Source organism: Amblyomma mixtum, chromosome 3 (assembly GCF_055824585.1).
Source record: "Amblyomma mixtum isolate Tamu chromosome 3, ASM5582458v1, whole genome shotgun sequence".
In the NCBI taxonomy this organism is placed as follows: domain Eukaryota; kingdom Metazoa; phylum Arthropoda; class Arachnida; order Ixodida; family Ixodidae; genus Amblyomma; species Amblyomma mixtum.
The window spans coordinates 272,686,739-272,710,073 of NC_143014.1; the positions used below are offsets into that span (position 1 = coordinate 272,686,739).

Here is a 23,335-nt window from a genome sequence, read left to right on the forward strand (position 1 = left end):
GAGACACCGTAGTGGAGGGCTCCGGAAATTTCGACCACCCGGGGTTCTTTAACGTGCACTGACATCGCACAGTACACGGGCCTCTAGAATTTCGCCTCCATCGAAATTCTAGCCGCCGCGGCCGGGATCGAACCCGCGTCTTTCGGGCCAGCAGCCGAGCACCATATCCACTGAGCCACCGCGGCGGCAAAAGTCAGCAGGTCTGTCTTACGCACTACAGACACAGTAGCTAAATGTCGCTTCTTTACTAGTACGGCGAAATGATTGAACAAGGCGCTCAAAAACATACAGGAGGCAGTGAACAGAAACAGCCCTTCCTGGCCGCCGCGGTGGCTCAGTGGTTAAGGGGTTCGGCTGCGGACCCGAAATACGCGGGTTCGATCCCGGCCGCGGCGGCCGAATTTCGATGGAGGCGAAATTCTAGAAGCCCGTGTACTTGTGCGATGTCAGTGCACGTCGAAGAACTCCAGGTGGTCGCGATTTCCGCAGCCCCCTCCCCTACGGCGTTCCTCATAGCCCGAGTCGCTTTGGGACGTTAAACCCCCTAGACCTAAACAGCCCTTCCACGCGCATCCGCTTCCATTGCGCAAGAAGGGTTTCCGCGTCGCCACGCTGTTCTAAGAAGAATGCCAAGGTCCTCCTCAGAGCAAAAACAGCAAAGGCCGCAGGCAACGGGCACCGCCCGCGGGCGCCCCTTTTCTGTCGCCACGCACCCGTACCAGGACCCAAGCCCTGCGGATCGCTACCCACGCGAATATGCGGCAGAAAGCTCAGGGACTCCAGCGCGGCTCGAGAGCACGGAGTACAAGACGACGAGGCGAACGCGAGAGAGCGGCACAGTCAGCCATGCCTCCTCGTCGAGACAAGGAGAGCGGGAAAAAAACGTAGGGCGCCAAGCCTAACCAAAAAGCAGCGCAGAAAGCGAACATCCCGGACAAAGCAGCGGCAACAAGCTGGAAAAGAAGAGCGGCCCTTTTCGACTCGCGCGAGAAGCAGCGGCGGCGCAACGAACGCCAGAGGCCGCATCTCCTCTCGCCTGACCTCAGGTATCCAGTTTCGGCCCGTGCTTGTTCGGTGCCGGCGGGCCGAGAAGGGATGCCCGAAGTAATAACGGGGCGGCAGCACACGTGCGCCTCCATGCATGCGCTCCCAATAGCCGGGCCGAAGGACACAATCGAGGCGGCAACAATGCCGAGAAAGGAACGGAGAGGGAGAAAGCGACGGAGCCCAACAGAACGAGGAATGCGCCGCCGAGGAATGAATCATCCCTGATAGGGGGGCCCCCGCCAGAGACGCATTCCGCTGCGCCGAAGGGCTGCCGCCGAGGGGGCTGCAAGGGCTGAACGCAGACACAACAACACAGTGCGCGGACGGGGAAGCCAGCCAGCCGACACGCTCGCGATATCCATCCTAATTGTTCGCGCAGGTACACACCGCCACGCCCCTGAACCCAAATCAGAGCGGCGGCCCCATTTCAGCGCCGATGCGCGCTGTACAAACTGCTGGCCCCGTCCAGACAGTGCACACCGCTCGTCTGAGAGACTGCTGCGAAATGATGAAAACTTTGGTCACTTTGGAGAAAAAAATGAAAGCGCCTGGTGACTCTGCAATCTCCAGTCTGTAAAGACTGTAGCGTGTCACAAGCCTTAGGGCGAGGTCGGAGCAACTTGTAGCTCAGCTCGAACTTCAGGCGATTATTTCAGGCCGCTCAGAGTTAAATGGCGGTCGAAGCACTGCAGATGCAACTTGTGGACGAAAGAAGAAGGGGGGGGGGGGGGGGGGGGGGGGGGCAGCGGAGTATCACGGACACGCGGCCACTCACGGAAGGACAATCTCCCGCTCACGCCGAAAGTGCTGCACACACGAGCACAAGATTCCCGCCGAAACCGAGGTAAGAGAGCGGAACCAGCTTCTCACCCTCGAAGCCAGCAAGAAAGACACGCCTCTCCGTCCGCCCGCTTTAATTTCTGCCCCTTCCCGTTGGAGGAACCATTCCGCTCCATCCACGCGGAAACGGAGCAGCCACTCATGCGCAAAGTCCGCCCTGTTGCGGACGCGGCCACGCAAACGGCACGACGAAGAAATAGAGGGGGAAAAAGAAGTGGAATAACAACGAGGGGTGCGCGTCCAGTCACCGGAGGTGAAAAGAAGAGGAAAATGAAAGCACAGCCTGCGCACGCAAACCGAAGGAATTTTTCTCCTGCGCCTTCGACCACACCGAAGACATGTTTTATTCAGCGAACGAAGACGCAGCTGGTCATTTTCGAGCACGCTACGTAATCGTACCGAGTAGGGGCTCGGCGGTATCGCACCTTTTTTCGCACGAACACACCACAACAAATACCAACTGGACTGTGTAGTAAACTGCGACACCGAACGTAGTGTCCTACCCAGAAGCAACCAGGCAGCGGAGTTTCGTTCTCAGCGGTGTAGTGGACAACAATTACGGCCCCCCTAAAGCCCAAACAGTCTCGAGAAGTGATGGGTTGTCCTTACATTACACAGATTTAGAGGAGTTTTCTACAGTCCACCACAGCAAATAAAACACATTTAAAACTTTTCTGGGGCGTTTCATCGCATTTAAGATGCGTGTTATGTGATTTAGTAAGTTTTTTTCATAAATAACCAGCATTTATAGCGCAAAGTGCTGCACGCGCTACTAGTACCAGAGCTTTGCACGGGTCGCGACGAGCAGACGCTCCGAACCTGTCCGGACTCTCGTCTCAAACGTGCGTCACTTCCAGCGGGCGGTAATGGCGCCCGTTTTTCCAGTTTCGGTATTGAAGACTCAGATTTTTGCGTGTCATTGGCACCTTACCTACTTGAAACTAGAACGTAATGTTTTGTGGGTAACATAATCCGGGCTGTACTGTGAAAAAACAACCCTTTTACAGTAAGCAAAATTTCGGTCAAGTAGGCCTTTAAGGGTAACGCAGTGGATTCCAAGAGAAGGCAAGCGCAGCAGGGGGCGGCAGAAAGTTAGGCGGGCGGACGAGATCAAGAAGTTTTGGTGGCCACAGCTGGCAAAGGACAGGGTGAATTGGAGAGACATGGGAGAGGCATTTGCCCAGCAGTGGGTGTAGACAGGCTGATGATGATCTGCAAGCAAGGGGACGCAAGAAGAGCAGACATCCAAAAGCAGCGGATTTCATCGCCTGAAACTTCCGTCACCTCTGGTTCTTATGCCGCACCACTGATGAAGGGGTATCCCTAACCTTTAATCCTAGATCAATGGCCTAGACATTTACATACTGAATGCCTGGTACAGAACCGTTATGTCTTCTCATAACTTTTAGATGCAACGAGCGATGCCTTTCTAACGGCAACTGGTAGAGTGCTCCCTTCCAGTGCACCACCATGCCCCACCAAATGCAACTCCCAACGAACGACCCTCATTCCTCAAAGCTGGACACTTCTCAAACACACCTTCGAACACTTACGTACACTTACGTAACACTTAGCGCCAGATAGCGGCGGCAATCCCCATTGCCACCCAAACTGCCTCACTAGAATGTCCCCAGGGCTCGCCGACCCACGATGAGAACACGGCCGGGACCCTCGGGTCGTTTGAATAAACTATGTATGTCTTCCCAGTTAAGCCCGACCCACATGGAGCGGTTTTCTCGCGGAAAACCTGCGTACGGCCGCCCGGCGGCGGCCGCTTGGCCGCCGGCGGCCGTTCGCCGCCGACCAAGCAGTGCTAGATACGTTCGCCCGGCGGTCAGCCGCTCACCGGAAGCGGCGAATGCGAGCTGTCAGCGCGGACCAATGAGGGCGCTCTCTTCCCGCATCTAGCTTCCGCCCGCGCGCGGCGACAAACATGGCGGCGCCTTTCGAAGCCGGACCCCTCGCTTTGGACTGAATTCTCGTTGTTGCTGCCTTTTTCACTGCGTTCACTGGCCGTAAATGGAGCACCGGTCTTTCGCTTCGTCTCGCCTTGCCTATAATAAAACTTATAAGTGATAAATTTGCCTTATTTTTTTATTTAGAGTGACGATTCTCACACTTCTAGGCTTAAGAGGAGAGCCGGTTTGTTTACAATAATGGTTCCTGTCCCGAGAACCAGATGGCGCTACTATAGGGGACCGCAGCTTCGCAGGGGGGCGCTGCGGACGCCACTGAAAAGCGCCCTCTCCGGCCGACTCCGCACTATTGTCCGGGCAAACCGGTCTCCCTCCCATTGAGTAGCTGCGCCAGCAGCGCGCTTTCTCCTGAAAAAAAGCCAGTTCTGCACGTACTTTGCACGTGTTGGCCAGCCTGCAAATCTCTTTGTGCAGTCGCGAGCTTTTTCCCTCGTGCTTGAAAAAAAATGCGGACTGCACGGCGCCCACGCGCTGCGCAGTCGGAATTTATCTTCAATGCGTTTTTATCTCGGTAGTAACAAAAAGACGCTAGAGTGGTACATTATTGTATCACGGATGTCTCCAGCGTATTTGTGTTGCGAGCCAAGTATAAGCGTGACGAAAATAAATTCCAACAGCGGAGCGCCTAGGCACTGCGCTGTTCGCATTTGTTTCTGTCGCGGCAGTACGCTCTCAGATAGTGGACAGTGAATTTTTTTTTTTTCGCTGCGCAAACTTGAAAAATGAACTGCTAGTGGATCAGGCCCACTACGTGAAGCAGATTGTTGACGAAAAAGTCGGTACCGTAACGGCGAAATGTGTATCGCAAGTAAATGACGAGGTCATTTAAGACGTGGAATTCGAGGTAAATACCATTTTTTTTTGGCGCAGCCATCTTCGCAAGATGCTTAATTTCGTTGGGTGGATGAGCAGTTAGATGCATGCAGGTTTGTTGGCCAAATAATAAGGAATTTGTTACGTGTTTCGCTGAAAAATAATGGAAATAATTTTTATTTTAACTTAAAATAAAGTGGCCTTAAGGCGACACGCGAGGCTGAGGAGAAAAACGAAAACACTCACGAAATGCGCCTACCAGCTTCTTGCTATATACGGCAAAGAGAAAAAATGCTCTAGTTTGGTCAATCGCTACAACGGAGATAAGCGGTTGGTATATTTATTTTAATGCCGATTACAGCGCACGCGCATCCCCAATTTATTTGCAGAGCCATCGCTCATATGCAAACGCTCATTCATGTGCAAGCAAACATTTTGATTATTTTTGTTTTTAGAAATTTTTTACATGTAAAGCAACTTCGAAAATTGAGCCAGGCGTCACAAGTCGGAACATTGAGGCGATCACTGACCTTCCCTCACACGCGTCTGCATAATGCCGCTAGCTGTTGTCAGTCTCCAAAATAAACAATGGCAAAAGAAATGAGTTTCGTTAGCGCGAGCTTTACTAAACACTGCATGCTTAGTGAATTACAACAAAAACTGCTCAGAAATAATATTACGCGTGCAACATGCCAAACGTGTTTAGCAACAGGCAAAAGCTTACTTCACCCTGCCCATAGCAGTTATCGAGGCCTGCCGTTTCTCGTTCTCATCCATTTCATACACCGGACAAAAACACTTTTTAATAGGAAAAAGTGTATGAACGCATTTTTTTTTTTTCATATACTGGAAGATTTCACTATAGCAATCTCCCATCGATAGGCTTGCTTTTTTTTTCGTTTTAACGTTTTTCCTATCGTCAACTGCTCGATACGAGCGATGAAAAATATTTAAGATTTTGCTGCATATAGAAAGGGTGGGCCATTACCTTCAATATTTCCGTTACTGTACGTTACAATTTTCCAATATTAAATTTTTTCCCCCAAGAATGTAGGACATCTCCAGGAAATCTGTAGAATTCCACGGGCAGTCCTTGGCCGTCGATGTTCAGAGAACTATTGTGACAGCCCCAGACACAACAAGTTTCTCCACTCTTAGAACGTCGCGGAATTCACAGCGAGCGGCAACAACACTTTTGTGCGCCCGCGAGCAGGACGGCGCGTGCTCACAATGAAAGAGAGAGTGACAGCTGCGCGAGCAGCACGCGCATACCAGTCGACAGGCTGCTGGCTCAATGCGCTCCGCCCGCGACGGGCCCGGACGGAAACGCCAAAATGACCGGCAGGGGAGAAGTGGCGCTGGTGCAGTGGCAGCAAACTTCAGGTGCGCTTCCCTATAGGCTGAGTCTATTTTTGCGTCTCTGCTAGCAGCAGCTGCCGGTGGCTCGGCGCGCAGGGTGAAACCGAGTGGGGGTGGAATGGAGAGGGGAGATAGCATACGCTGAACTAAAAAGTGAGAATGCGCCCTCCAATAAACAATGGCTTTAGAGTAAGCTTACAAATCTTTTTTTTGTTTTTGTCGGCAGCGGTTTGGCGGCAGCCGCCCGTTTTCCGCCTCTTGTGGTGCGGCACAGCGGCGGTGCGTCCGCGTTCCGCCGCGCCGCTCAAAATCCGCAGCGCAAGTTCGCTCCATGTGGGTCGCCCTTTAGCGTGCAGTCACGTCGGCGAGGCCGAGCGCCGCCGCCTTCCGTCCCAGGCACCGTCCCGGGTGGCAGCTGCGAGACAGTAACGAGGAGTCGCTAAAAAACAAGCCGCGGAGAGAGCCGCGCAACACATTCCGAGAGCATCTGACGCCTGTACGCTCCTGGTGAGGACGCACAGTCAGGCGGAAAACGGCGTGCAACGACCCCTCGCGTTGCGCGCGCCTGGGGGCTGCGCTCCGCTCGACGTCCTGGACCCGTGCAGGGAGGCAACCGAACAGCTGCTTCTCTCATTACCTGGAGGTTTCGTCAACGCTGCATTGTCGCACCACGGCATTTAGCTGTCCCCAAGCTAGCTTGTCAACTTAGCGCCAACAACTGTAGCGAGGGTATGTGACGAATGCCAGCGGAAAAAAAGCCAGCGCACGGGAAGCCAGGTGGGAGTTCTGTGAAGCGGCCCAGAGAGCGGCCGATAACGGAGCACGAGGCGCGCCCCTGGGCGCTCCTTTCGAATGACGCTAAGCCAACGTGGTAATCACTTTCACTACCGATTCAGCCCACGTGCACGGTGCCTGCGACAGGAAAAAAAAAACGAAAAGGAGACCACACACACACACACCCACGTTGTTCTTCACGCGCGCTATGGGTCATCCGTATCTCTCTATCCTTTCGAAACCACCGCGCGCGGGAAGTTCGTTTTTTCTTTCAATCCATTCCACTCGAACGTTTCGCCATACACCTGCCGAGGCGAGAGGGACGTCGGGGCGGCTTCGAAGACGAGCAGGAAACGCCCAGGCACGGCAGCGGGAAAGGGCGGGCACACAGGGCAGCATCGTATCTCGGAGCGCCTCGATATGCGCCATTCGTCCATGCGACGCAGGTATCCGACTGACACCGATGGCGGCCATAAAACAAATGCAGTACGCACCACTTCGGGGACAGCAGGGAAGAGCGCGCTATCCACACTGCTACGAGTGCGGCACGCGCGAGCCGTCGGTTTCTTGCACCGAACGCTGGCGCCAGCTCTTATGCGACACGGTTTACGCTATACACTACCCAGTCACTTCTAGAGCGAAATGAACCAACGCATTCAGGATTTTATTTCCAGCCTTGAAGTTTCACAGTGACCGCAATGGCGCCTGTGCCGGAATGGACACAACAAAGATGCCATCATTTAGTGTTTTTCGCGAAGTGAGCTCAAGACAGGGCAAATCCGCGCGTTCTCAGCGCGGATCGTTTGTTACACCCACACCAGCGACTGTCCACTTTAAGACACTGCGGTCGTGCACCTCGACCCGTTCTTCTCTTTTCGGTAGCCCTTTCTCGAGGCCGTTCACAGGGAGGTCAGACGGGGGCTTCCAAAAGCCCCACAGGAGTGAGCGACAGAAAAGAGAAACGTGCACGATGCAACACATCCCGGCTGAGCCCAGGAGCGGACCATCGGCAATAAGTCAACCGCTCTGGTCACGGCTGCCTTCGCAGCCAGTCATCTCCCCTTCGGGAACGCGGACACACCTGAAAGCTTAATCGACGAGAGCTCACAGTCACGCGCATGGAGTCTTATCCGCGTCGACTTTGTCCAGGCCGACGATTCGGCGGCGTCGGGGCGCTAGACTCCAGCGCGCAGCTCCACGAGGTACGCGCGTGCAACCAGTGACCCGCTGGCGGCGGCCCGTATCCGCACGTGCTTCCGCCGGCGCGGCCCGAGAAGAAGGCACGGCCGAATGATGCCCACTGGCCCGAACGCGTCCCGAGACGACGACGATGGCCCAAGTAGGCCGACGCCTCCTCCTCTCGGCAAGCACAAAGCATCCTGCCGGCTGAAGACCAGGAGAAGCGCTCGTGGCCACGCAGCCGGTGATCTTGGGAGCGCGCAGAATTCGACACGCACGCGTGCCTGGCACGGATGGTGTAATGAAGGATAAGCTCGGCTTGACGGTCACCGGCTATGCACTCCCGCCACTGAGATCGGCCAAGTCCCGACGCCAGCGCATATTCCCGAAACGTGACAGCCCGCTGCATTCGCGTCCATGACATGAAGTTGATCTGTTCACTGCCAGGAAGCTTAAATTATACAGGATACGTGCGGTCCCTTGAGATTCGTAAGGAGTTTGCGTGAATTTACTAGATCTCTCTCTGTGACGCCACCTTTTCACAATGATTAGTGTGGGCGTTTCAAAAAGCTAAATATAACATCGCCCAGCCCGCGCCAAATAAGATACAACGGGCTTTGACCTTGTGACAAGAGGACTGAACGTGACAGGACGTAAGGGGCTAAACCTAAACGCCCATAACTTTGACTCTCTAGATTAATAAAAATGGCTAACTTGTGCATCTTTTTTTTTTTTAGCTTGTACGTGCCATGCATCGAGTTCATTACTCCACATACTCACTCCTGGGATGCTTTCGGCGCACTCTGATGCTCTCAGACAAGAGTGAAATTAGCTTCACGTCGCGGCCGGCACTACAGTAAATGCTAGTTCTCCATACTTGCAGTCACACAAAGTGATGTCTACGGTTACCTGAGCAGCGAAATACGACATTCACAGAAGAAGTTGATTTGCAGTGAACCGACATCTAGGCCGCACAGTGCGTCAATTAAATCCCTCAGAAGTCGGCACGCTTCTTCGCTGAACTTGAAACAGAGCTGAAACAGAGCTGAAAAAGAGCTGAAACCGAGCTGAAACAGAGCTGAAACAGAGACAGCGGACAGGGCGATAACGCAGTTTTCCTTCACCGAAAAGCAACTAAATTCACCCGGACCCACGTTTCGCCTGCAGATTCGTAGACGCGAACGAAGCTCACTAAGGTACAGCTATGAAGAGATCACAGAGTTCTAGCACAGCGGAGACATACTTGCTGCTCCTTGCTGCCCATGCGCAGTAGCAAAACTTGCCTTCCTACCTGTCCAACGCGCATGCGCAGAAGGCGCCCGGCTGGTCGGGTACACGCTAGTAGGTCTGCGCTAAGCATCTCGCCGCCGTTTCCCCTCAAGGGTACCCACCCTGCGCAAGACGACAGCCGCCGGCGATGTTGGGGCGCTTACGCGACGGCGCACCAAGAGTACACACAGCGCAGCCGAAGCAGAGCGCGCTCGCTCGCCCCGGGGGCGTAGCAGAGCCGCTGCTTCACGCATGCGCCCTGCTTCACACGCGGACACAAACGCGCGGGTACTGTACCGTGTCCCGCCCTGTCGTAATATTGCGCGGGCGCGCGCGCGCCGAGGATTATGGCCGAGAATAAAGAGGGGCCGCACGGCCGTGAGGAGCACGCGTAAGCTGGCGCGCGAACGGGTCATGCGCAACGAAGCCTCCCCACCCCCGAGGAGAAAAAATGATGAAGGAAACAGAGCGCGCGCGCCTTTCTTTTTTCTTTTTTTATCCACGGGAAGGGTATATAGCTGGCGCGTGTGGGCATGCAAATGCTACCTTGGCGTGCGTAGAAGGCGACTGACTGACTGCTGCCGAGCGGTAGAAAGGAAAAAAAAGAGAAGAAACCGTCCCAGCCGCGTCCCTTGGAACGTAAACAGTGGCCGTGCGCCACTGCAAACTAAACCGCGGCCTCTTTCACAGGCTAGTCGGATGAGTCTGGAATGACGTCATTCATTGCGAAACATATGCTACAGCGCGTAACATGTAATATCATCGCACACGCTCGCCCCGTGAATGCTGCTCTTGAGGTAAGTACATGCCAGTTGCTGCCCCATCTGTGTGGATGCAAAAAAAAAAACAAACAAATCAATCAAGCATGCTCGTGATCTCGGTGAACGCTTTCCTCCAACTATCCGTCTTCAGAGTGTATCCGGTGTTCACGTTCCGGCAAAATACAGTGCTGAAGATGCGCACCACTACTCACGGCCAGAAGCGAGACATTTTACAAAGGAAAACCATGCTGAAGCCCCCTTTTTTCTTTTTTTTTTTTTGGGGGGGGGGGGGCATAAAAGTCGCAGAAATACACAGTTCAGATGAAAGCACGCCCCCCCCCCCCCCCCCCAAAAAAAAAAAAAATAAATAAACGGCCCCCTCCAAGAACGACCCATAGATCCGCCTCTGCTCACGGCTAGCTATCGTCCCTACCACCTTTCCCACCGTGAAGGCCGGGGACTCGAGAAAGTGCCACTCGAAGAAAAGAACTGCTCTCGTCCCGCTTCGAAATTGCCCGAAAGCGGCGGAGCAGATGGCGGGAAACGCCCGAGCGAGCGGCCACCAGCCCTGCGGGATGCACCCGTTCGGACCTCGAATACAACAACTTGGGGGTGCAGACGAGTTTCCCGGGACGGCCCTGTACGCAAGCACGGCCGCTTCAGCAGAGCGGAGGACACGTGCGGGAAACGGCCAGTGAATGAGAAAACGGGCGCGTCGGAAATAAGGCGTCACGCCGCCAGCAGAGGTCGCGGAACGGTCAAGCGGTCAGCACAGCGGCCGCGGGGGGTCAACGCCGTGGGCGGTGAGCGGAAACAGCAGAGGGGGAGCGAGGGCGCGCAAATGGCCCGCGGCACCATCATCTGCGGGCCAAATTGGCGCCGCCACTTTACACGCTGACGCGGAAGCAATAAGCGCCACCCCATTCAGGCACGTTCGGCCCTGCAGCGAGCCACGGATCTGCAACGCAAATCCTGTCCAGCGAAAGATTTTGCACGCGAGGTACTCCGAACTAGGACTGCGACGCATGCCACACATGTGACTTGAAGCGGGGTGCCACGTACTGCCGCCAAAACACGCCGAGTCCAGCACCCACTACCGGCCGCACTCGCGAGGCAGCGGTACGAGATACGCCGTGGGCGGAAGGCGGCACCCCGAACGGTGTCTGCGCTTATTTCCGACTACGTCGGATTTTCTTCGTAGCTGAAGGCACAGCGCCGCCTGGGTCGCCGATGCTTCGTGACTTTAGGACAAAGGTCCGTGAGGAGAGGTAATAACGGCTGCCGCTTCGTCGGGCTGAGGACCTCGAAGGAGCGCCGGATGCGTACATTCCGCACGCGCCACTTTGAAACTGTACTTCCCTTAAACGGCAAACTTGGCCACTGAACCTCAGCCGCCGTTTTCACTTCAGGGCGAAATGCAAAAGCTTCGTGCACCGAGGCTTCGGCAGTCCTGCTCCTCACACCTTGAGCAAACACGCTGTTTGGCCAATCCACTCCGAAACCGCAGACGCGCGCGCGTGAGGGAAGCCGGAACAACGTCGCAACTGCGCCACAACAAAAACGTGACTCGACAACATTGCGCCACGACACGGCGAGTACTCCCGGGAACAGTGGCGCGGATCGCGCACCACGGCGTACACACTGGCGCAAACAGCCGCCGAAAACAACGCGGCGTACACCACAGCCGCCTCCTCGCCCAGCTCCATTCACGCATCGATTGATACGCGCCAGAGAAGCTACCGTCGCCGTTTATCGGCGGCGTCTCGTCCGTCTCCACATCGCGGCGCTAATTGACTCCCGAAGAAGGGGGCGGCGAGTCGCGGTGCCAAGGTCGCGTAGCGCGGGCCCGCATGCGTAATAGGACCCCGTGATAACGGGTTGCGCGATCGGCGATGATTTCACTTCGCGCGCACGCTCTCTCCGCAGCCACGCCCACATGTGCAACGCTACTCGCCCTCTCCTCCGCAGTTTTCTCGGAAGCGTAACGGGACTTCTTTCTGTTCGGCGCGCAGATTGTTCTTGGATGCGTTCATGGCGAAATGAACGCCAATAAAGGTATGCCACGCGCGTACGAACGTGCGGGAGTTGAAGCTAGCGTACGCGCGATCGCGCTCCGACGAAGCTGCGGGCACGACGCTCCACAGACTTCTGAATCACAAAGCCAAGGCATGGCTACCGCGGTTTCGAGAGCAGTGGTGTACTTCTGCGCGAGCGATAGGCCGTAACTCCGGCGCAATGCGATTTAAGTGACGGGCCGAGACCTTCCTCGAACCCCTATAAGAGGACCTCAACCCCGATAAAGAAGAATGCCGTTTCGGCAGATAACAGTTCGCGTGTGTTCTCAGCACTAAGTGCGGTATGACTTGCGCCTCACTGCTACATACACGCCTGCAACTCAAGCCCTTGCATTTCTCGCCCCCCCCCCCCGTGCGTGCGTGCGTGTGTGTGTGTGTGTGTGTGTGTGTGTGCGTGTGTGTGTGTGTGTGTGTGCGCGTGCTTTGGGGGGGGGGGGACACGTTTCACTGAAATCTTACTACTAGATGACATACGATGAGTCGAAACCAAAGCCGGCAATCGCTTGACGTTGTAGTACGCGATCAAAAGTGTTGAAAGTGAGCGATGCTCCAGTGAATCTGTTGGTGAGAACCGGATGCTTGCGAAACCACTAGCTAAATTGATTCAGTGACGGATTTATTGCGCGGCCGCTCCCGCCGCGTGCCAATAGGGCGGGTGAACTAACCCGCCAGTGCTTCGCGCAGAAAAAGACGCCGCCGGCGCGGAATTCAGCCCCACGCCGACGCCCACGAGTTGTTCCGATGCAGCCATGCAAGGACGCGAGGAGGCAGCGTCGCGCCTGCCCTGAGGCTGGGTGGCATAGACCCCGAAAAAATCCAACTACGCACTGTATTCGGTGCTGACGGTCCTTCCTTTCGTTTACCACCACGTCGAACGGTGCACAAGCTCTGCGGGTCAACGGAATCGAACAATGCGGAGCGCGCTATTGGCCCCATTCACTCCGTAACTCCGTTCAACTGCGCAAATTGGCGCCGCCCAAGGAAAAGTACGGCGAGGGTGCACCCCACCCTCCTCCATCGCAGAATGATGACGCGCGACCGCTTCTTTCGTCTTCTCCTCCCATACGCCCGTCAGCGGCAGCGGAGGAAGGACGTTTTCGTGTAGCGGTATCCCCCGCTAAGCCGACGATCCTACATATCATCGCCGCCATATTGAGTCCCGAGTGTACGACGGGGTCGGGAAGCCGGGAGTTCACCAAGTGGATCCGACAAGAGCGGCGGAGGGCGGCGATTCGTGCCACCGTTCGGCAAGAAGCTGTAGCAGCAACCCCGCCGAGCGCGAGCACAAAAGGCGAAGAAATTCGCACCACCACTGCCGTCGCATCTGATGGACTGCGGCCGAAGTAAATCAACTTTGGGAAAGCGGGCGGCAAGACGCAGCGCAAGACGTAGCTCTAGCCCCCCCCCCCCCCCCCCCTCCCCCTCACACACACACACATAAGCGACTGATTGAGTCGCCAAGCTAACAAAGATGGGCGCGCGCGCAGTGAACAACGGCAAAAAAAAAAGAAATGGGGAGGAGGGGGAATAAAAGTCATCGAAAGTTGCGGCAGCACGAAGACGCCAAGGAAAAGCCACCGAGTTATAAAAGAACAGGCGCGCAATGAGCGTTTGTGTGGTCGGAGAATGCGGGGCGTCCAAAAGAAAGCGCTGCGCGGGCGGAGGGAGAAGGCGCGTGTTGCGCGCTACCCCGGTCTTGCTTCACTAGCGCCCCGTTTTGTTTTCGCTCTTTTCGCTTGCACACCCTTTCCGAAGGGTCTTTGTGAAGCTCGGCTGAAAAGAGGCGGCAATCAGCGGCCTTTTAGGGAGAAAACCCGTGGCGCGACACATGGCCGTGCCGCTGGATAGCGCTTTAAAAGCAAAACGGCCCGCCCTGAATGAAGTCGGCTTTGAACGAAGTCTGCCCCGCCAGGTTGGAACAAAGCGGCCGACGCCAGCGGAGTGGCTGGTGCGTGCATGGTGGAGGGTTGTGCGCAAAACAAGATAGGCGATCGGCGGGCACAGCGCGACTGTCGTTTTCGTTCCCGCTCTCGGCGGTCGCGAACAACGGAGCGGAAAATTGATTGGAAAATGTAATGGCAGCATTCTTCTCGATTACCGGGAGCAACGCTATTATCGGGCAGCCGACCCCCGCTTTTCCCCCGGCGCCACCGACGACGCAGATTGGACCTTCTCTTTCTATAGGTACTGGTTCACTTCAAACTTTGCTCCACGTGGCGGAAGTTCATTCTCGGGCATTCAATCTCCGTTTTCATTTGCCGGCGCAAAGAGCGATAACAGACTGCCATGAGAGCTCGCTCCGCTCTGCCATGGGTCGACCGCTTCTTCGGCGCGAAATTGCGGAGGAACCGAAGAAACGAGACCCACGTACGAAGAGCGGGAAAACACGCGTCACCTCGAACAGCCCGTGAAAGAGTCAAAATAGCAGCCCCCCAACAGCTGGAAGAGCGAGCCTGAAGATTCCGCGTAAACCGACGAGAATCGAGGGCGAACGCGCGTGCCTGTCCGCCCGGCGGCCATTCTTGATTGCGGACGAGCGGTGACGAAGGAAATGCGGCCAAAGAAACCATAGGAATCGGGAAGCGGCTGCCAAAGCACGAACTGTCGGCCACTGCTGTGGCCGAGGAGTGCGGCGGTTTCCTGTGCGGTCTTATTCCCACGCGCCAGATTGCAAACCGAAGCTAGTGAGTGATTCACCGACACGAGCGCAAGAATGCTGCCCGGTACCATTTAACGAGCGCGTAGCCCGTCATCGTTCGCTGTCAAAGCTCCCAATGACCAGTCAACAGCGACGAGCAGAAACGCAGAACACGAGTATGCGACCGACGGACACGCCCAATATGACGGTAGGTAGCAAGTTTGAGGCTGTGCACGCTGCAGGCGGAAATATTTTCCCGTAATACTAGCGATAATTGCTCTCCCGTAGCGACATTCAGATAATGAATTATTACCGGCAGTTTGTAACAGCCCATTGCCACCGCTCTTATAAACATCCAGAAAAGTGTCTAGCTGCCACCGTCACCAATTGTGGTTTGCCTACACCAATGCCACGACAATATTTTCATATAAGTGGAGTCTCCCATCCGTCATTTCGCAGCGAGGGGAGGGGGGAGGGAATGAATAGCACTTCGCTCAAACAAAAGGAGACGAGGAGGAGCTCGCTTCACGCCAGCGTACGCATCTGGAGAAAAATTGAGCTGACGTCTGACAGCCTTATCTTATTACGAACCCGACGCCGCTATCAACTTCAGGCGACAGCTGACGGCCGACGCACCGAACTGCCAACGCTGCCGCGATAACGCCGCTATCGACGGCCCGTTCGCGTCACGCTCGCTGTCGACGCGTGCGTCCCGCCAAGCGTGAACGGCGGTGAAGAGGAACAGTAAATCTGGCGATTGACGAGCCGTTGTTAGTCTCAGTAGGCGCAAACTTCCCTGTCCATGGATAAGCGGGCCGCGCTTACCAGCTCGCGCATCTTATACGAGAACAGAGATACTGCCGCGTTTGCAACGCGCAACTGTTTGCTCACGGACGGGGCAAGAGCCTTTTTGTGAAAACAAGGGGAAAAAAGCAATAATAGAAAACAAAAACCTTGATACATCTGACCTTATGTGCAAGGCGAGCGAGCAACAGTTACGTAAACACAAATGTACGGAGTGCAAAGAAACTGCCACTTTTATTTTTTGAAGGAAAGACTGGTTTCGAAATACCGACGCCAGGCTCATCATGCGTCGGCAGAAGGGAGAAGCGAGGGCGGCGCGTCTGAAAGCGCGCCACTCAGCCAGCTCACACGGCGCCTCCATTCAAGAATTCTCCTCGCTTTCCTTCCAGCAGCGGCGCCGAAGGCCCCTTGGCGAACGACCCACGCTTTCCGCGCCGACCACGTTTTCGAGTCGCAGCGGCGGAACCCACGTTTCGCCGCCAACACCGCCAGCGAATTCGCGCCCCTCGCTTCCTGGCGCCTTCTCCTGCGCGCACAAAACGCGCGCCCCATCCGGACGGGCGCGCGGAGGGGACTGACGTCCAGCCAGCCTGTGCGCAACAAGCCGACGCTGAGCGCCCGCAATAACCGACCAGAGGAGACGCAGTATGAATGCCGAACAGAAAGGTCCAAGTTCATGCACGAATCGACCTGCTTCGCTTTCGGTTAGGACGCGCGGTGGCCGCTTTTCGTTTCACACAAGCGAGCCACGGCATGAAAACAGCGATTGCTCGTTACCATCAACCCACGGCTGAGCCGCGGCATGATTAGTCTGCTAGCAGGCGAAAGCCTCGGACCCGTGCTATAGAGCACGTCCGCGTTTTCATCCGTTCGCGACAATAGATCCGACATCCAGCGATGCCTGTTTATTCATTCGGGCTCCACAGAGCGGAAGCGATCGTGATGCGGCCGGTATGCGAATACTGGTTTGCAGCCGGGCAGGGGATGAAAGCACACCAGGCCTCACTAACGGCGACTCAGTTTGCAAAGCGGTGTTCTGGATCCCCTAACAACGCGCAGCGGTAGCTTCAACAGCGGTATACAGAATGCGCCTGCAACGCCCCCCAGCGTCCAAGTACTGTTTCTGGTCACAACGCTGCCCATTTTACGTCACTCATTTGAATGAACTACTGATACAAATGGTGGCGAAAGTACTTTGCAAGAGAAGGAAAGCAAGAGACAATGCCAATTATTCCCTCTGGCTCAAAAGAGATAAGACAGACCTGACGTGTTCAGCGAGATAATGACGACTGGGCCTAGGTCAAGCGATACAGCAAACGAAACTTCCGTCCGCTCGACGCATCAGATTAAAGTTCACAATCGTCGCTTATCCGAAATGCGGGGGAACGCAGTACAGAGATCTTGGCAAAGTTTTAATTCAGCCTCTGAATGCCTGATGATAACCGATAGCAATACTTCCGTCGCAAGGAGTGCAGGGAGTAAATGCTCACATGAGGTCGGGATGTAATTAATTGGGACATTAATGAGATGGGCACAATATCGGCCGGATGCCCGCTGCTGTGATGTTGGGGCGGGTGTTTCACTGCTGACCCGATGTTGTCATTCAGGGTCGGCTACGTCCTCGAGCTGCGAGGCAAATGTGGAACAAGCTGCTGTATCCCACTCCCTCCGCCTTTTTTTTTCTCTCTCGGCTCTGGACCACCCCAGTATATGTGAAAAACAGCGGATTTTTCGACTGCGGCGACACTCACAGCCCCTGCAGTGGGTGTTGCAAGGCAACACGTAGAGCGTCATATAAAGGCCCCAGGTTATACGGCCTGCTTTTGAACAGCGCAGTGGGGCACTTGCGGTCCCACAGAAGCTGCAGAGGTCCCCAAGAGTGAGGATGAGACTCCTCCTCACCCTCAACAGAGATTCTGAGCTTCGGGGGTGTCGGCCCACTACGTTGTTCAAAAAGCAGACCCCGTGGCCCGGAAACTTTAGACCAACCCTGTACGCAACGGCTCGATGAAAAGGAAGTGCCGCCCCGCAGGACACCGCTCGGGTCGCTGGTCTTGTTCCCGGACCGCCCGCAGCGTCCGGACCGCGCCACGGGAAGGCGAGGGGAAAGCGCTCGTTCGCGGCGAGCCGCATGTAGCGACGACCACAGGGAAGTCGCCCCGTCCCGCACGTCTTGCGGGCCATTATCGCCCGCCCTCTTCAAAACTGCCGCGGCGGCGGCCGCCCAGACAGGAAAACAAGGGCGGAAAGCATGGCTGGCGGGATGGCAAAGAAGCGGGTATCGCCGCCGAGGTTATCGCGGAGAAGGCGAATGGCCTGCCGCCGCCCCGATTGCTCTATTTGGGGAAACGAGCGCTTCCAGAGGCAAGGGCGCGGCTACTCTCGAGAGGAAGCGCAGTGTCCGCCAACGACACCATCTGATTCGGCAGCGATCCTGATGGGCAGATTCTTCTTTGAAAGCACCGAACGCCTCTTGCAGCCATCCAGCAGCCAAGTTCGCACAAGGCGCAGTCCTAAACGCGTCCTTCCTACCAGCCCTCCTAAGGCCACGAATAACGGCACGTGGTAGCGCTCCGTAGGTGTTCCCTCAAAAGGTCGCTCTCACTCGCTACCAGAGAAGCCCTCCACCACGGTATTTAAAGCGCTCTTTAAGAAACTCGCTTGGACAGTGGCACCTCTTTTCCTTCTAAGCAATTTTTACGCACTATGTGCGCCCAACCTTCGCGACAGATGCACACGCAGGCCGAAATCGAAGCGCGTTCACCCCTTGCCTGCGCCTCGGCAACGAGAGTGCAGGTACGAGAATGTATCGGATGCTGGGCTGAGTCTCTTTAGACAAATTTATCCGCAAAAAGCATTCAGGTGCGGGCACAGTTAAACGGAGCATGAGGTAGCGCTCTAAACCCACTGACGCTTTGAGGACCTAAACTACACCGGTACCTAGTGCGCATGCGCGGCAGTATATAAGTTGCCGCACGGACACACCGCAAAAACCTAATTTCGGCAGAACAGCTGTGAATGAAGTTCTGGCCCAGGCGATACTTCCACCGCGAACAGGTCACGGATTCGGCCTTCCTGGGAATCCATAACGGGCTGTAACCTCTCGGTTCCTTTTGATGCAACCACACCAACGTGTGCAAGGGTCAGACCACAGCCCACTACATCGTGACCTCTTCGAAAGGACGGATGTGAGAAGACCGCAGCAACCGCACTTTCTGGTGGACCAACTGCATTTGCCAGCTGCGCCAATAGCTACACAAGGTGCAACCTCTATATTGGGCGAGTTTCGCCAACAGTACTGTCAGGCGGGGCGAGGTCTACACGTTTAGTCATGGACATAATTCGCTTCTGATGAGATTCAGTAACAATCGCACCATATTCGCGGAAGGCAGGGACATCCACAGGTTGCCGGCGTATGCTGATTTGAGACACCTCGGGCCCGAGCACGTGCGAGTAATAGATCCACCCACACAAGCTCTACACCGTGCATGGCAGTGCGGCCTGGCATCAAAGTTCCCAGGTTGCGAGATTCGCTGCTGTGTGCTGAGGCCCTCGCGGCATCCCTGAAACTCTAAATATTGGGAAGCTGATATGAACCCTCGTCTACGCTCCTCTGGATATCTTTGAAATTTCGTAGGTGCCATAAGTGCGTCACTACACGGCTCAACGGCGAACTCCGCGACTTTAGACCAAAGCTGCATCTGCACTCTCCTTCCCTGCCCCCCTTTCGCGCCCTCCGTCCCTTCTTTCACAGTGCGGTTCAGCTGCTCACCCGGAGACAGTTAACGCGCAATTTCTTACCTCGCAAACGAGGTTATGTCTTTGAAATTCACAGGAAAACAGTTCGGCGAAGGCAACAAGCAGTAGAACACCACTGAGCACTGCTCGCGATGCAGACACCGCTCAAGTATGCGCAGAAAATGAACAAACTAAATGGTAATAAACAGGATTGAAACGTTGTGATGAACTTTTGCAAGCGACTGAGAGAATGGACACCCCGGGAGTTCCCGCCAATTCACGTAACCAGCACTGTTACCGCCGTTTAGTGGCGCTGTTTATCTGTGCGCAGGGTTTTGTTTGATTGGCCGGCCGGCACAGGCCGTGCATGTCCACCCGTTACAAAGGGACTGGCCAATAAATCTTCACCACAACCACCGCCTTCCTTCATTTGCACCAGATCGAGGGCCACCACCACTGCGGCGGGTTTCGTCACCGTCCGAGCTCGCCTAGAAATTAAGACGCCCACCGAGAGGCGTTCGATCCTCTGCGTAGGCAAGGGAAACTGCGCTCTGCCAGACACCCTGTGAAAAGTGTGGGCGGTTTTTCTTCGGTGCAGCAGCATCTTCATGTTGGAAGACACGAGCATGCGCAGCCATAGTTGTTCTGAGAGCGCATGCAAATCCCCACACCAGTGCTGCCGTGTCTCGCTCCATTCGAGCGCCCTTCCAGAATGTGAAAGATCAGGCTGAAATGACCTCCACAAATACCATAGTGAGCAGCTCCTGTCCTCGGGAAATATCGGGACGCCCACAACCTAGTCTCCTGCGCGACAGCAGCGAGACGCACGCTTGTCTGGACAAAGAGCAAACGCAGCTCGCGTGCATTCCTGTCGGAAGCAGTTTCGGGGCAGCGTGCGTGACTGAGTTCATTGCCACACGACCTGGGAGCGGAAGCTCCCGATCGAAGGCTGTTCGGCATGCTGACTCACTATCAGGGCTACAGCTGCGGTTGACTCAGACACCAGAACTCCATTTTCGCAACGCAACCATAGACACATCAGGGGCGTAAAGTCACGAACCGTTAGCTAAGTGCAGAGCAAATAAAGCTTGCTTAACTGCTGGGGCCCAGGAATCTGATGACAAATCGCGACCAAACACAACAAGCGCTGGAAACTGATACGGTTGTAGCGTCAAATCGCATCGCAGCAGTGGTACACAAGAATTGAAGATGAACGAAAGCTGAATACTGTTCCACCCAACTAGCGTTTCAAGCCTGGTCCGTTCCTCAGTCAAAATCACCAGTTAACTGGGTCAGAACAGTGACAATTAAATGCTACCACGGTATTCTGTTATGTTGCCGTGTCAGTGCGTCAAAACCCCTAGCTGAATCTTGTAGAGGAAAAACAAGCCCCGACTTTCAAATTTGCGGAGGCGTCGATAAAATCATGCTGGCAGAACGCCAAAAACAAGGCCCTGAGAGGAAGCAGCATGAGATTTTCCCGGCAACGTCGACAGTGCACGCGAAATGCCGAGTACCTGTTCGCTGAGAACTGTCCAGGCTGGATTCCATGAAGCGTATCTCCCGAAAGAAGGAATTGAGGCACATTCTTCGCGTTGTCCAAGACAGCCTCAACCTTCCGACGAGACGCAGCTCGTCACTGCTAGCACTGATTCAACGGATAATGCGTACAGAGGTTATCATGACAACAGACAAGGCTCCTTTCACTTGCAACACCCAGTCTGCCAGGAAACGACACCTGCTCAAACCGACTGTCGAAACACTCGAATCTGTAATGTGCGCACAAATTTCGGCCCACACGAGCAGTTACATAAACCCAACCTCATGTATACTAGATGCAGGAAGGTGCTGCAACGGCTTGGCAGGGCCCGACATGCAAGCGGATGCGATGTCGCTGGCAGGCAAGTCTCGCCCGGTGTAGACAAGCGGCAAACCTAACCCTGCTGGAACCGGCCCCGCCAAGTTTCTTTGTCGGCGTCTGGCCCACGGTGTCTCTCGCGTCCGCCCGAAGTATAAAAGACGGCGTTCACTGTGACGACAGCCCAAGCATGCCGTTACGGGCCGTATACTCCGTTTAGTCACTGCTGGAAAGCCGGATCTGCCAGCGGGCGAATAATGGCCCTCCGCGCGCGGCTGGGCTCCCTGCGTCCGTGCACTTGACTCGCTGGGCGGGGAGGTCTGCAGAGGCCGATCCTCGTCGCCGCAGCAGGAGGGTTGGCGGAGGAGCGGGTGGGCAACTCCGCACTTCTCGGAAGAAGCCACTGCTGAGCCCGCATCGCGCTCGTTACCTAGGCCGCCCAAACGAACGGCAAACGGGTCCGCTGCCAGAGCAAAAAGAACAACCAGCCGGTAGCGAAAACAGCGCTTCTGACGTGCAGCACTGCTCGTGCAGAGGCTGAAAAAGCTGGTCCCGAGGCAAGGAACTGCTGGCACTGTCGAGCAGACCTGGAAGGAAGGCAAGGCCGGCCGCCGACCAACGGCCAAAGGGGGGAACCTGCTGCCAGCAGCCACCACGGCACCGGGACGGGAGGAGAAGTTTTGCCGCTTTCTGTTTGCGGTTTTTGCTTCTCTGTCCCGTCGCGGAGCGCGGCTCACAACAACGAGGGCAGGAAACGAGTCGCCGCCGCGAGCAGCGGCGGCGTCTCCCCCCCCGCCACGAACCAGGCTGGCATCGCTCTCTCACCCTCGCCCCTCTTCCCTTACCTTCATAGAGTTATCCCGACGGCGCGCTGTCGTCCGCAAAGACTCAAGGTAATCCAAAGACGCGGTCCGTAGGCGACAGTCATGATTGCCGGCCCACGACAACACCGGCGAAGCACGGCAGGGCACGCGATCGCACTTTGTTGACGCGTCGCCAGCACCACGCGGTGCGCGAAGCTCGTCGAGCAGCACAGGCAGCGGCGGCAGCACGCGAACACGACGGCGGCAGCACCGAGAAGCAGCAGCAGCAGCACGCTCCGAGGGCGAACGCGCCCATAACTCCGAATGGGACTGTGCGGCGGCGCGCCAGTCGCCCCGCGGATGGAAAAGAGGGCGAGAGCGCGATTGGACCCCGCGGTGGGGACAGCTGAGAGAGAGGAGGCGCACCGTCGGGGCCCCGTCTACGCGTAGTAGCAGGACGCGCTCAGAGATGGAGGCACCGTACAGGACGTTCTGGCCTCTGCTTAGGAATCTGTTCTGCCCGAGGCTGTAGGACACCCACTGAACAAAATCCTCTCAAGTCACTACGAGAAAACTACGAAGAATCATCTCCTTCGGAACAAAACGCTAACAATTACACCTACTTATGAAACTTTCTGCGCGTACACTGAATGCGGACTGCGACCTTTCTCTGTCTCTCCTTTGCTTTCTGTGGCATTGATACGGTTACTGGCTGCGACATGTTAACTAGCGCGAATAAAAGAGTGGACAGAGAAAGAGAAGCAGATGGGACACACGCTAGCAGACTCACTAGCGTGTGTCCCGTCTGCTTCTCTGTCCGCTTTTTACTCGCGAAAATTAACATGTCGCAGCCAGTGTCCCAGCATAACTAGCCCAACTATCTTGTTTAATCGATACAGTGTACTGTCAACAACAAGATATCGTACTACGACTGCTTCTTCCAAGCACCACAATTCCGTGCTGGTCCAGTGCACAAGAGATGTCCTATACCTTTTATCTGCGGAGCCAGGAGTCTAATAATTCAACTCGGTGCTTTTGAATACTCACTACAGACAGAGTCGCTTGCAGTGGACGCAAAAATGTTAACATTCACCTCTCGCAACTTTTGGACGATATGGACGTAGTAGTAATCCCAGTAAAAAAAAAACATTGGAACCAATTGGATTTCCAATGGGTTCCAATTAGACGAGTTCAGTTTCCAATTGGATGGTCCAAATGGACTATCCGATTGGACCATTTGGGTTTACAATTGGTTCCAATTGGAATGGTGTTCTAATTGGATGGCCCAAATGGACTATCCAATTGGACCATTTGGGTTTCCAATTGGTGAGCCCAATTGATCTTACCCATTGCATCCAATTGGTCCGCCGAACTGCACACAATTTATCCAATGAAACTGTG

At 55.4% G+C, this 23,335-nt stretch overlaps 1 protein-coding gene across 7 annotated transcripts in view; it reads right to left on the minus strand.

Annotated features, from left to right (window-relative positions):
• Positions 1-23,335, minus strand: part of LOC149354866 (rap guanine nucleotide exchange factor 6-like) — a 602,352-nt gene that overhangs the window by 109,138 nt on the left and 469,879 nt on the right. The window contains exon 1 of one of the 7 annotated variants that reach the window (XM_089583529.1): positions 21,977-22,266. The exons of the other annotated variants lie outside the window; for them this stretch is intronic. Within the exon in view, the coding sequence (XP_089439655.1) occupies positions 21,977-21,982 (6 nt within the window). The 5' untranslated portion in view covers positions 21,983-22,266. Of the gene's footprint in view, positions 1-21,976; positions 22,267-23,335 lie in introns of those variants that run through there. 7 annotated transcript variants of the gene reach the window in all.